This window comes from Arachis stenosperma, chromosome 1 (assembly GCF_014773155.1).
Source record: "Arachis stenosperma cultivar V10309 chromosome 1, arast.V10309.gnm1.PFL2, whole genome shotgun sequence".
Lineage (NCBI taxonomy): Eukaryota > Viridiplantae > Streptophyta > Magnoliopsida > Fabales > Fabaceae > Arachis > Arachis stenosperma.
The window spans coordinates 96,939,199-96,952,904 of NC_080377.1; the positions used below are offsets into that span (position 1 = coordinate 96,939,199).

Genomic DNA, 13,706 nt, shown 5'->3' on the forward strand with positions numbered 1-13,706 from the left:
GCTGCCTAATTTGCCAGCAACACCCAATCTCCACAAGAATCAAGAATGCCAACTTGGTATTTTGGGTAAACCCAAAATCCATGGCTCATAAAACATGAGACAATTATGAATTATTAGACAGCTACAACGGCAACCTCAGAGGCCAATCATAGGTTAGAGAAAATTAGGTGGTATTCACCAGAAATGGAAAACGTGCCCTTCTGCTAACACCTAACACCCAACTTGAATATTTTTTACCCAAAAGAGCCACAAACCACTTATATGTGACTGCCTAGTCCACATCCAACGTTACCAGCAATAAACAGAGAGAGTAGTAGAGTAGAGTACTTCGTTATTTTCAGTTACATCAAACTACAAAGCACAAACGGCTAGACAAACAGGAATCTAATAAGGTCATAAACATTAACATAAGCAAACAAAGAAGGAACTGGACCCGGGGTCTGTACTCTGTACAAGGAACAGAAGGATTAAATTTAGTTCATTAACCTAAGCTTTTGCATTTTGCCTTCTCTAATCCATCGCCCTTTTCCTTCAACATCTTTCTCTTAACTTATCCCAATAATAAAACATCTTCTATCTGTGAATCCAAGATGCTCTAGACATGGACTTTATAATAACCATGAGAGACATCATGTCTATCAAGCAACACTTATGACGCTATCTCCGTTATTTAAACTCGGAATCGAATGGAAAGCCGAATGTCTTGATGGAGTCTGTCTTTGATCAGATGTGAAGGATAGTCCCAGGGACAGTGTTGGCAAGTCGAGGGGCGAATTAGAGCCGGAGGCAACATCAGACACGGTGCAGGTTTTAGGATTTGAAGCAACAGGAATCGGATGGAGTAGCTTGGTTTGCGCATTAAGCTCCATGTTTGCCTGTCCTAGAGTTAGTTCATCCATTGGATTCCCAGCTTCGACTGATGAAATCACACCTGGACCAACCCCCAACGGATACACGGGCACCATTGGAAATCCATTGGTGTTGCTATTCTCAGGGGCTGCAGGGCACAGAGGCTGTGAATGAGGCACAATGTCTCCGTTCTGGATCTGTTCTTCCTCCATTGGGATCGAAGAGACCTAAAACAAAAATTAATAAGATCATGAATAATATGTTTCTCCACACCCCATTAGTAAGTCAACTCTTTCAATCTCAGCCTGGGGAACCCACAAGAACCTAAACCACCCCTATTTCCCCTTTAGATTAGACATCTCCCTAGTTCCCTTCAATTAACAAAAGAATTCCATAATGAAATAAACAAGACCCCACCAAGAACAAAAAATAATAATGGTTTTAGCTAGCATGTGCTCTTACTGAACAAAAACCACATGTTATTAATACAAACAAAGAAATACCTCAGAATTAAATGTCACTCAATACTGTATTGATGACTAACCAAAACATGAATCCAGAACAAAATAAAAGAGAGGAGATTATTTTACCGAATCGGTGGTGATGTCAAAGAGGCTGGATCTGCGCCGACGGCGGTTGAGATTGCTCCGGCGGAGGAAGTACTTCTGAGCATGGCTGGCGACCTGCGTGGGCGTCCGAGTCTTGACGTAGTTCCTAGAGATCCCTCTCCAATCACCTTTCCCTACCTTCTGCAATCCCACCAGGAATAGCTTGTGCTCTTCCTCCGTCCAGGGAACACCTGAAGTTTCCGATCGCAATTTCAGTTTCACTCTCATCACCAGAATAATCAATAACCATAGGTATCAATTTTACAATTCATTCAACAACACTAATTGATTATCAATTTATCATGTGAATCAACTTTTTACAGAGATCAGTGATCGATCGGAGAAATTTATATATGCGTGGTATTGAAATTTCGAACCTCGCTTGCGCTCGCGCTCGCGGTTCTTGCCGGAGTTGTGAGGAGCGGCGTCGTCGGCGGACGCGTAACCGGTGGCGGAGAAGGCAGCGTCTTTGTTGTTGTTGGAGTCATCTTGAGGATGCACGTACTGCGACAGATTGTTCATACTGACGCTTTTCCTCATGGAGTCCACCACCACCCTAACGCCGAACAGCATAATCTCGCCGGCGGCGGGGGAGTCACCGTCGCCGGAGATGGAGGAGTCTGCGGCGGCGGCGAAGGTGCTACACATCTTCTTCGATCGAGCTAATTGAGTTGGACTCGAGGCGGAATCGGAGCTTCCGTACTTGACGAGTCAGTGACTCGGTGAGAGAGAGAGAGAGAGAGAGAGAGAGAGAGAGAGGAGAGAAGAGAATCTGGGAGATAGTGGTGCGTGCTGTGTTTAATATAAGAGAGGTTGAGAATGGAGATGAGGTGGCAACCATGTGGACTCAGAAATTTAGAAAATATTTCATAATAATTATCAGATCAAATAAAATTTTAGGATTATTCTCTATGAAAATTAATTATATATTATTAATTTTACAATCAAAATATATACATATCATTCTTTCGTTATAATTAAAATCAAATCTTTTTTTTCTAAAACTAAAGATGAAGACAGTAATAATCTATCTATTTTATATTACTAATTTTATAATTTAAATATGCCACATATCATTCTCAATTAAAATCAAATGTTTCGCTCTAAACTTAAAGATAAAGATTGTAATAATCTATTATATATTACTAATTTTACCATCAAAATATGTTACATGTCATTTTTTTATTGCAATTAAAATCAAATATCTATTCTATCTATTCTATTTATTCTATTATATAAAAATTAGATTTTTTCACTTAATGATAAAGTTGGCGTGACATGCTTTGAAGAGTGTTTCCTGATTTATTTCTTTTAATTCATTAAATACAATTCATTACGATAGACTAATTATATCAACTAATTGATTTGATTAAATATTTAAGTATCACACAACTTAATATTATGTATATTAATTAATTGAATATAATTATTAGAGTATAATTATGATCAATTAGCATTATTCAACATATCTGAATATTTATTATAAGACGTCTTTATTATTTCAATTCTTTTATCACATATAAATACTTTTCTATATTGTATCATTTTACACAACTTGAATACTCACAAATCTTTTTCTTATTGCTCTATCTTCTCTTTCTAACATGATATCAGAGCCATGGTATCCTCCTTGAGTAGGATAAGTTGATTTTCTTCAAGTGAAATCAACGTAATTTTCATACTTTTTTTCTACGCCATTTTTTTCTTTTTCTTTTCTCATTGCTTTGATGTTTTTTTTTACCTTACTAATTAACTCATCCACTACTTATTCTCTTGGAGAAACCATATGTTTTTCGTCACCTCCCGATAGTTTGTCATCTCTTTGCACTTTGTCACTTTTCAGCAGTCTTTCAGTAGTTCGCCATCTTTTCAGCAGTTGGCCACTCTTGCGGCAGTTCCGTCTGCGTTCTCTTACGACAGTTCCGTCTGCGTTCCCTTCTAGCAGTTTCGTCTGCGTTCCCTTCTAGCAGTTTCGTCTGCGTTTTCTTCTGGCAGTTCCGTCTGCGTTTCTTTGGGGCAATTCCGTCTGTGTTTCTTTGTGGCAATTCCGTCTGGGCTTTCTTTCGATAGTTTCGTCTGTATTTCATTCTGACAATTTTGTCTGCACTTTCTGCAAGCAGTTCCATCTGCATCCGTTTTTATCAATATATGCATTCTTTTTTATTTAGTTGTTTCAAATAAGTTTGAGGGGGATGTTAGAGTATAATTAGGATCAATTAACATTATTTAACATATCTGAATATTTATTATAGAATATTACGTCTTTATTATTTCGATTCTCTTAGCACCTATAAATACCCTTCTATATTATATCATTCTACACAACTTGAATACACACAAATCTTTTCTCTGCTGCTCTCTCTTACCCTTTCTAATAATAATAAATACAATTTAATTTAGTTAAAAGTTCATTGTTTTATAGTCTTTTATATATTTATCACTTTGGATATTTTAACTCTTTTTTTCTCTTTACGTGTAATTTTTTTTGCATTAACTTTATTTATTTAATGATGAAATATACTCATATTAATTCTATCATATAATAGTTTGTTTTTTTCTTATATATTTTAATTTGTATAGTTACTATTGATCTTACTGTTTTCGTTTTTTATTGTTCCTTTTTTCTATGACTTGATAAGTTAAATAAAAAAAACTAAAGAAAAGAAAAAACGATGGCCAAATACAAAAGCTAAAAGCCTAAAGCAGCAATATCATTCTTCAACATTATTATTATTTCTTTTCTAACATTCTTTAATATGAGGTTCATTTTTTTTTCTTTATTATTATTATTAATGTTTTTATTATTTTCTTCTCTAATTATAAATTTTCTTATAATAATTCTTTGATAGAATATTTTTTTGGTCTGATAGATTTTTTTCTTATTTTTTTGTCAAAAATAATTTATATTAGGAAAAAAAAGATGCAAATTAAATTTTAAAATTCAAATTTAAATAAGATGCGCAAAGGGTAACTATTGAATTGAGATCTAGAATTCATTTAGTAGATTTAAACTCTTTGTATTATTGTCATTGAAAATTTTAAATACTATTATAAAATTCTAGATATTTTTTATCTTATTATTTTTAAATTATACATTATACCATGTATTTGAAGAGTTTCATATTTTTTGAAATAAGTGTGACATTATATATATTTTTTCTAATACAAATAGATAATGAGGTTGAAGTGAGTAACAAAATTGATTATATAATAAGATACAAATTTTTAAAATTTCTAGCACAATTGACAAATTCTTAGTTTCAAAATAAATTTTTACTCTATATTTTATTGTTTATTTGATTTTTTTTATGATTTTTTCTTGATTTTCTTAATTAATTATTATTGTAATAATTCATCACAAATTTGTTATTTGTTTTTTTTTATAATTTTTTCTTGATTTTCTTAATTAATTATGATTGTAATAATTCATCACAAATTTGTGTTTTGTAGAAAAAATTTATCAATTATATATAAAATACAAAAGACTTAACCAAAAAATTAAAAAAAATGTTGATTAATTACAAAATAAAAAATTATAAATTATTCTTTAATTATGTTGGAAAATACAAATTGGGACTATTTAAAATTATTTTTTTTTCATTAATGTTAACTTAAATTATAATAAGATAAAAAGTAAAAAATGTATAAACTAATTTAATCTAATTATTTATACTACCAAAATTATTCTTTATTATATTCTATTTATTTTTATTTATTGGTGATCTTTAATTATCTATTTTAAATAAAAATTTGAATTGATTGAATTGATTTTTTTTAATTAGTAATATAATTATTGTGATATTTGTTTTGCTCAGTAATAGTTTTTAATTTATTTAATTTATTTAATCTGATTAATCATCTTTTTCTTATTTTATGCTAATTTAACTAATTAAAATTAATAAATGTCAGTTATTTTAATTCTTGCAACGTTAATAAATTTCAGTTATTTTAATTCTTGTAACTTTTTATTCTAACAATGTATTTCAATTAATGCATTAATACAATTTTAATATTTATATGCCATTAATAATAATAATCTTATTTTAAAGTGATATTTTATTCCTAATATATATATAATTGTGAAAAATCTACTATTTTTTTATACGATTAGATTAGACATATTTATTTTTAATTTATTTGATTATTTAATTAAAATTAATTATATTAAAAGATTAGATTAATATTACGATAGACTAACTATATTGTAATTAATTAATTATATTAAAATATTAATATTATGATAGATTATTATTATTTTATTACTTTTTTATTTCTTATATTAATTCAGATATTTAGTTTTTTTATTATTGTTATTTTTTATTCTCTTATTCTATGCATTTAAATCTTGTTAAATTAAATAAGGTACTGTATGTCTTCTTTTTATTCCTCTTTTATATACACATAAAATTTATTAAATTATTTCTCTTCCATCTAATAATTTTATTTTTCTTCTATTTATATTTCTTTCTTTCAATATTTTATTGATTTTTATTTTTTTTCTAAATTTTACTTTAATTTATATATTTGTTCTTATTACATCTAACATTTTTTATTTATGTGTAATATACATTCTTATATATGTTATAGAAATATGATTTGATTCCATTAACTTGCCAAATTTTTTTAAAAAATCTAAAGCTAAAGCACAAAAATATTTTTATAGATATTTTACTTTTTGAACTAAAAATATAATTTTTTTGTCATATTTGTTGAAATCCTAAATTAAATATAAATATTAATTTTTGAAATAGAATGAATATATTTTAAATTTTTTGCATTCAAAAATAATATTCTATCAATATTAGAATTATTTATTAGATGAAAAAGTAATAGTGAATATAGAATTATTTAGGATGGATAGAACTAAATACATTTTTTTATTAAAAATACGAATTTAAAATTATTATATTCAATTCTCCCTAGTTAACCTCTCATTGAACCATTGTATGTTTAAAAGATTTTTAAAGAAATGAAATCATTTTAGGTATATAATTTTTTGTAAACATTTAATTAATTTAAGATATTTATTGCCGTTGATTAAAAAAGTAAATTGAAATCACAATTTAATATTTCTATACTCATAAAATATTATTTATTTATTTATTTTTCTAACATTCTTTATCATTCATTGATCACATTAATATAATTTAATTCAATAAAATTGTTTATTATCATTTGATTGAATAAAAATTCTATTTTATCAGAAAATTTTAGGATTTCTCAACCTCAATATCATCCATATTAAATCATTAAGAAATATAACTGAGAGCGCGGAAGCGTCCCTTCATTCGAGAGCATGATTGAGATCAGAGAGCTTGACTCTTGTGATTCTTTGATCTTCGTTAACCAAAACTTTCTGTATCTTTAATAGGGCTGAATCACAATTCCATTGTGGGAAAAAAACTACGGAGGCGAGTTTGATGTATCAAAGACTAAAATTCTGAAGTCATTATTTATATTTGAATAGTATCTATGGTTTTAATCTCATTTATCCAAATCAAAAGTAATAATGACTTATTTAATTTAACATTTATGACAATAAATGAGATCACCGTTATATAAGTTATTTAATGTGAAATTACTTAATTTGCAAGTATAATTAATATATGTATTGCCCATAACTATATTAAGAAATAATAATCTCCTAACAATCTTCCACTTCGACTACTATACATATATATTTTCCTGAGATAATCACACCTTATAAATTTTATGCGCACATCTGAATGTTATTTCCCTTATTACTTTAATAATCTGGTCTGTCTCATATATTAGTTATGAAATTACCGTAACTTTTATCACCACCAAACCCTTTTCAAGCTTTTCAATATCACCAATCAAGCTCCAATATTCACATATACACAACCTAAGCCACAATCATCACATCCATACACAACATCTCAAAACCCAAACATCATAGAACCACAAATTATACTAGGATTGAGAATCTTACCACACCCAAGGTCCAAGGAGACAAGATTAACCTTCTCCTTCAAGAGAGTTGGGTCCTATAACATCAAAGAGCCCAAAATCTCAACATTTTTGCTCATGAAACTCGAAAATAAGGCTGGAATTTCGAAGAGCAAAACGTGGCTTACCTTAAGATTGATTGTATGAGTTTTGTAGAGCTCTCCGCGGTAAACGCGTGGCCGCAAACGGAGCGGCAATTGGAGCTCTAGATCAAAAGTTATGGTGGTTTGAAGATCAAGTGAGAGATAGAAGTTTGAGAGAGTATTCTTCCCCCATTTTCTCTCTTTTTTCAGCGTGTGTGAGTGTTGTGTGAGGAGAGAGAGTGCTGAAAACTAGGGTTTTGGTTTAGTTATGTTGGGCCAAGGGCTCACTTTGGGTCTGGTTGGCCCGGTTTGGCTCGTTCGGCCCAATCTTGGTCCGAATTCTATAAAATTGGTACCGAAATTCTCGTCTCAATCTCCTCTATCACATTTAGCCATAAAAATCACATTTAGGATTTTCTAGAATAAATTCTCATTTATGGGTTAATTAACCGTTAATTAACCGGGTTTTACAATTCGCGCGTTAATTGATTTGGATTGATTTAAAAGTCTGTTAAAGAGGCATGTAAGATAAGCAGCGCATTTAGGGGGTTCGTTCTCTTCATGCTTATAAAGCTTGTAAACGCAAAACACTTGTATGTAGAAATTAATTCTAAAAGTATTTAAACTATTAAATAGTTTTAGTAACAAAATATATTTTTTTAAATTTTTTAATAATTATCTAATATTTTTTTAATTTTATTTATTAATTGATCCTTCATATATTATTTAATTTTAAAATTTTTTATTGAATTTTTAGTTTATTATTTATTATTCATCTATCTTATTTTTTACAATTCTATTAAAATTTAATATTACATTAGTATCTATCTTCAATTTCTTTCACAATTTTATTTTGAGTTTGAACTTAATAACTTTATTTTTTCAATCCTAATATTAATAATTTTATAATTTATCATCAATATCTTTTTTTTTCAATTGTTCGATTTCTATAAGTATAATCGTTTTATGAATCGCCTTCACCTTCTGTAATCATTAGTTTGGTACAATAAACGCTCTTGGTGTTTTGTCAGGTATGCATTATATTCTTTCAAATCACAAAAAAATTATAATTTTTTGCAAAATAATCTATTGGAAGAATCATCCAATTAATTAGATGAATGCATCTTTTTTTTTAGTTCACAGACTCAATCAATTACTAAAGTTAAACGATTTATTTTTTCACATAACCAGTTTAAATATCCAATTAATTGAACTAAAAGACATTAAAATTATTGCATCTGTAACTACAAAATTATTGTATATATCCAATCAATTAGATATTCATTCAATTAATTAGATGATAGCAACATTATAATTCTAAAAAACATAAAACATTCTCATCAAAAGAAATTAATCGTTTCAACAATAAAATAATAAAAAATTACATATTCAAAAATTGCACACATATATAAGTTTTACAAAACTAAAATAACAAATATGAATCGTAGAAAAAATTAAAAAAAGATAGACAAGATCAATATTATTGCAGCTAGACACACAAAAGCAGTATAAAAAATAATGATCATCATAATTATGCTTCAAGTCAAAAGACGTAAGTAGACGACATAGACATATATATTGCAAGAAAAACAAAAATTTTATACTTGCATTAAAATAGTTATGTTCCATAACATCCATTTCAAGAATTAAAGTTTATAGAAAGTTTAATAAACAAGTGAAGATAAAACAAATTAGCACTAACCTGCAATAGACTGTAAATACCACTAATGTGGCATTCGTCTATTTATATCAGTGTTATGTTAATATTTGCACGTCAAAAATTAGTTTAAGAACTAATATAAGTTATATTTGCAAAGTATAGAAACTAAAGAAAAGTAATTAAAATTTTAAGAATTAAATTAAAATACGTGTAAATTGAAAAACTAAATTAAGTATTATTTTAATTTTTGAATATGTTCATTTTTTATTATTTTACTATTAGAATGATTAATTTTTTTATTTTATTGGAATATTTTAGGTTTGTGAGAATTATATTGTTGATGTTATCTAATTGATTAGATTAATATCTAATTGATTGAATTTATACATAACAATTGATTTTTGAATTACACAATCGATTGATTGCTTTTTGATTAATGGATGCAATAATTTTTGTGTCTTCTATTTTAATGGATTGGGAATTTTTGTTCCAATAGATTAGTTATGTGAATTAAATAGATTATTTAATTCTAGTAATCGATTGAGTATGCGAATCAAAGAAAAAACTGTATTTGTCCAATTGATTGAAGAGGAATATTTTATATACAAGTGTTTTTCATACAAGCCATACAAGTTATTTTTTTTTCTTTTTTTTTATGTTTTTTTTTTATTTTTTTTTCGTGCTTTCCTTTTTTTTTTTTCTTCTTCTTTTTCATTTTTGAAGTGTTTCATCTTCATCGTCATGTTTCTCTTTATTCTTCTTTTGATTTTGTAACATTATGTATTTTTTTTTCTTTATTTGATTTTTTTCTCCTAAAAAAAATTATGAGAATATGAAATAAGAAAATGAAGAAGAAAAAGAAGCAGCAGAAGATGATGAAGAGAAAGAGGAAGAGTTCTGAATTATGCATAAGGTGTACTTCAACGAATTTTGGGTGTATTTTTTAAATACTTTGGGTGTATTTTTGTAATTCTTTGGGTGTATTTCTGTAATCCTTTGGGTGTATTTCTATAATCGTTTGGGTGAATTCCTGTAACCGTTTGGGTGTATTTCTGTAATTGGTTGGGTGTATTTCTATAATCGTTTGGGTGTATTTCTGAAGTTCCATTATTTTTAAAACGATTTCAAAGCTTGATTTCAGAAACCATGAAAATCGAAAAAAACAAAGCAAGAATACCAATGATAAACGCAGATAAAAAAATGAATGAAAAGGCAAAGAGAGAACGCACGAAGGAGATCGAACAAATTTGACAAGAAACTCGTTTTCATGGAGGAAGAAGAAGAAGAGTAGGAGAAGAAGAAGGAGAAGAAGAAGGAAGAGGAGGAGGAGAAGGAGGAACGCGAAGCACGCCATGGAAATCGTATATGGGCCAGCGTACTTTTTTGTTAAGTTTCTCCCAACTTGTATGACTTGTAAACCAAATGACTTGTATGTGTAGCACTTGAGGAATTCTCCACATACAAGCGTTTTTCCATACAAGTCATACAAGTCATTATTTCTTCTTCTTTTTCCACGCCTCCTCTTTTTCTTCTCATTCTTCTTCTTTTTTCGTGCCTCCTCTTCTTCTTCTTCTTCTTCTTCTTCTTCTTCTTTTTCGTTTTTGAAGTGTTTCATCTTCATCGTCGTGTTTCTCCTCGTTCTTCTTTTGATTTTGCAACATTATGTATTTTTTTCTTCTTTGTTTGATTTTTTCCTCCCAAAAAGAATTACGAGAATATGAAATAAGAAAATGAAGAAGAAGAAGAAGAAGAAGCAGCAGAAGATGAGGATGAGAAAGAGAAAAAGTTCTGAATTATGCATAAGGTATACTTCAACAAATTTTGAGTGTATTTTTAAAATTCTTTGGGTGTATTTTTGTAATACTTTGGGTGTATTTCTGTAATCCTTTGGGTGTATTTCTATAATCGTTTGGGTGAATTCCTATAACCGTTTGGGTGTATTTCTGTAACCGTTTGGGTGTATTTCTGTAATCGTTTGGGTGTATTTCTGAAGTTCCATTATTTTCAAAACGATTTCAAAGCTTGATTTCAGAAACCATGAAAATCGAAAAAAAACGAAGCAAGAATACTAACGAACGAATTTCTGCTAGTAAAGAATTTTACAAATAAAGTCTCGTTGAAAGTATAGTTTCTAAACCAACAAAGAATCTTTTCGTACAAAAACTTGTTTGCACTAAAGCAAACCCAATAAAAATAAATTACCGAAGTATTCAAATCTCGGGTCGTCTCTCAAGGAATTGCAGGGAAGTATGATTTATTATTGGTTATGGGAAAGTATCTTTTTGGATTTTTGAAATAGTGAACAAGGAAATAAATTAGCAATAAAGTAAATTAATTATCATGAACACCCTTGCAAGGTATAAGAATTAGAAATCCCATCCTAGTTATCCTTATCAGGTGTGATGAGAATTGTTTATTGCTCCCACTTAGTTAACCCTTACTAAATAAAGGAAAGTCAAGTGGACTAATCAATTTGATTCCTCAACTCCTAGTCAACTCCTATGGAAAGATTAGCTTTAGAGGGATCCAAATCAATCAGCGAATTCCAATTTTCAATCAACAGCTGAGTTTGATAACTCAGGTGTCACCAATTATTCAACCAAAGCAAAGGGGAAAAATCTAAATTAAATTGGAAGCATTAATAACATGAATTTGAAGAAAGCAATCTTAAATCTGAAATACCTCAATGTGTATTAAATAAGAAAATCAATCCTAACATGGAGTTCATAAACCAATATTAACAAACTAAAATAATAGAATAAATAAAAGTAGAAAAGAAATTAAAGTAAAGGAACATTGAACCTAGAATGAAGAAGAAGTAAACCTAACCTTTAAGAGGAATCCTAATCCTAAATCCTAAGAGAGAGGAGAGAGCCTCTCTCTCTCTCTAGAAACTACATCTAAAATCTAAAATTGTGAATAATAAGCCATGTGAATGAATGGATGGATTCTCCCACTTTATAGCCTCTAATCTGTGTTTTCTGGGCCGAAAACTGGGCCAGAAATCGCTGGAGGCGAAATCTGCCACGCTGGTTTTTCGTCACTGCGACGCGTGCGCGTGAATCATGCGTGCGCATCATTTGAAAGTTTTTCTTGTCACGCGCACGCGTCAGTCATGCGTACGCGTCGCTCGTGCTTTGCGCTAGGCATGTGTCCGCATCGTCCACGCGTGCGCATCGCTTGGGTTCTGCGCGAGTTACGTGTCCGTGTCGTCCATGCGTGCGCGTCGCTGCCATTTCCTTCAAAACTTCATTTTCGCGCGTTCCTTTCACTTTTGCATGTTTCCTTCCTGTTCTCTAAGCCATTCCTGCCCTATAGAGCCTGAAAATACTCAACACACGGATCACGACATCGAATGGTAATAAATGATAATTAAAATTAACAATTTTATGGTATAGGAAACATATTTTCACATATATTAAGGAATTATAAAACCAAGCAATTTATATGAATAAGTGAGCAAAGACTTGATAAAAAACCACTCAATTGAGTACAGAAAATATCATAAAATAGTGGTTTATCAACCTCCCCACACTTAAACATTAGCATGTCTTCATGCTAAGCTCAAGAGAACTAAAAGAGTGAAGGAGGAATGGTAGGATGTATGAAATGCAACTTATTTATATGAATGCAACTAAATACAGAATGTTTCTACCTACTTGGTTAAAAGTAGATAAATATTTTAAGAACAAATATGAACTGGATTTCACTAATTCAAATCATAAAAAAATGAAGTATAAATAACTTGTAAGAAGAAAATAGCTCATGAAAGTCGGGAACAAAGAATCGAGCATCGAACCCTCACTGGAAGTGTATGCACTCTAAGCACTCAGGTGTTTAAGGTTCGATCTCCTCGGTTCTCTACTAATCTTGCTTTCTAAGACTTGCTCTTCTTCTACTAATCAACATAAATTTAATGCACAAATACACATATCAAGAGGTCTTTTAAGGGCTGTAATGGGGTTAGGGTTAAGGTAGGATTGTATTTGGTTAAGTGGATTAAAATCTGAATTCTTGATTAACCTAAACTTACCACCTAACTTAAGACAATCCAGGTAATTACAATGCAAAATCTAACTGCCCATTAACTATGTTTTTGCACATATTCATGCATCCCAAATTTAAGTACAACTCATATTTATTGATATTATTACTTAACTTGGGGCATTTTGTCCCCTTTTTTTTATTATTTGCTTTTTTTTCTTTTTTTCTTTTTCTCATATTTTTTTTCTATTTCTCTTTTTTGTTTCTTTGTTTTTCCTAATGCATATGATTAAGGTATTGAATGCATAAACATGTCTTCAACATTTTTCACATTTTTACCAAAAATATATAATATACCCAATACTCAAACCAAATATTTTTAATCCCAATTTCTCCACACTTAATTCGTGAGTGATAAACCCCATATTTAGGGTTTATCTTGTATTGATTTTAGGGGATTTTATCACCTTTTATCCACATTTATTCAATGAATTAGTATAATTTTGTGATTGTCTCCTTATTTGTACTTAGATGTGAAAACATACTTTTTAG

At 29.6% G+C, this 13,706-nt stretch overlaps 1 protein-coding gene across 1 annotated transcript; it reads right to left on the minus strand.

Annotated features, from left to right (window-relative positions):
• Positions 1 to 311: 311 nt before the first annotated feature.
• Positions 312 to 2,196, minus strand: LOC130966024 (transcription factor MYB1R1-like). Its single transcript, XM_057890779.1, has 3 exons — positions 1,835 to 2,196; positions 1,440 to 1,648; positions 312 to 1,076 (listed from the first exon to the last, which is right to left on the minus strand). Exons 1-3 carry the CDS (start codon positions 2,103 to 2,105, stop codon positions 639 to 641), a joined length of 918 nt encoding a protein of 305 aa, XP_057746762.1. The 5' UTR covers positions 2,106 to 2,196; the 3' UTR covers positions 312 to 638.
• Positions 2,197 to 13,706: the final 11,510 nt, after the last annotated feature.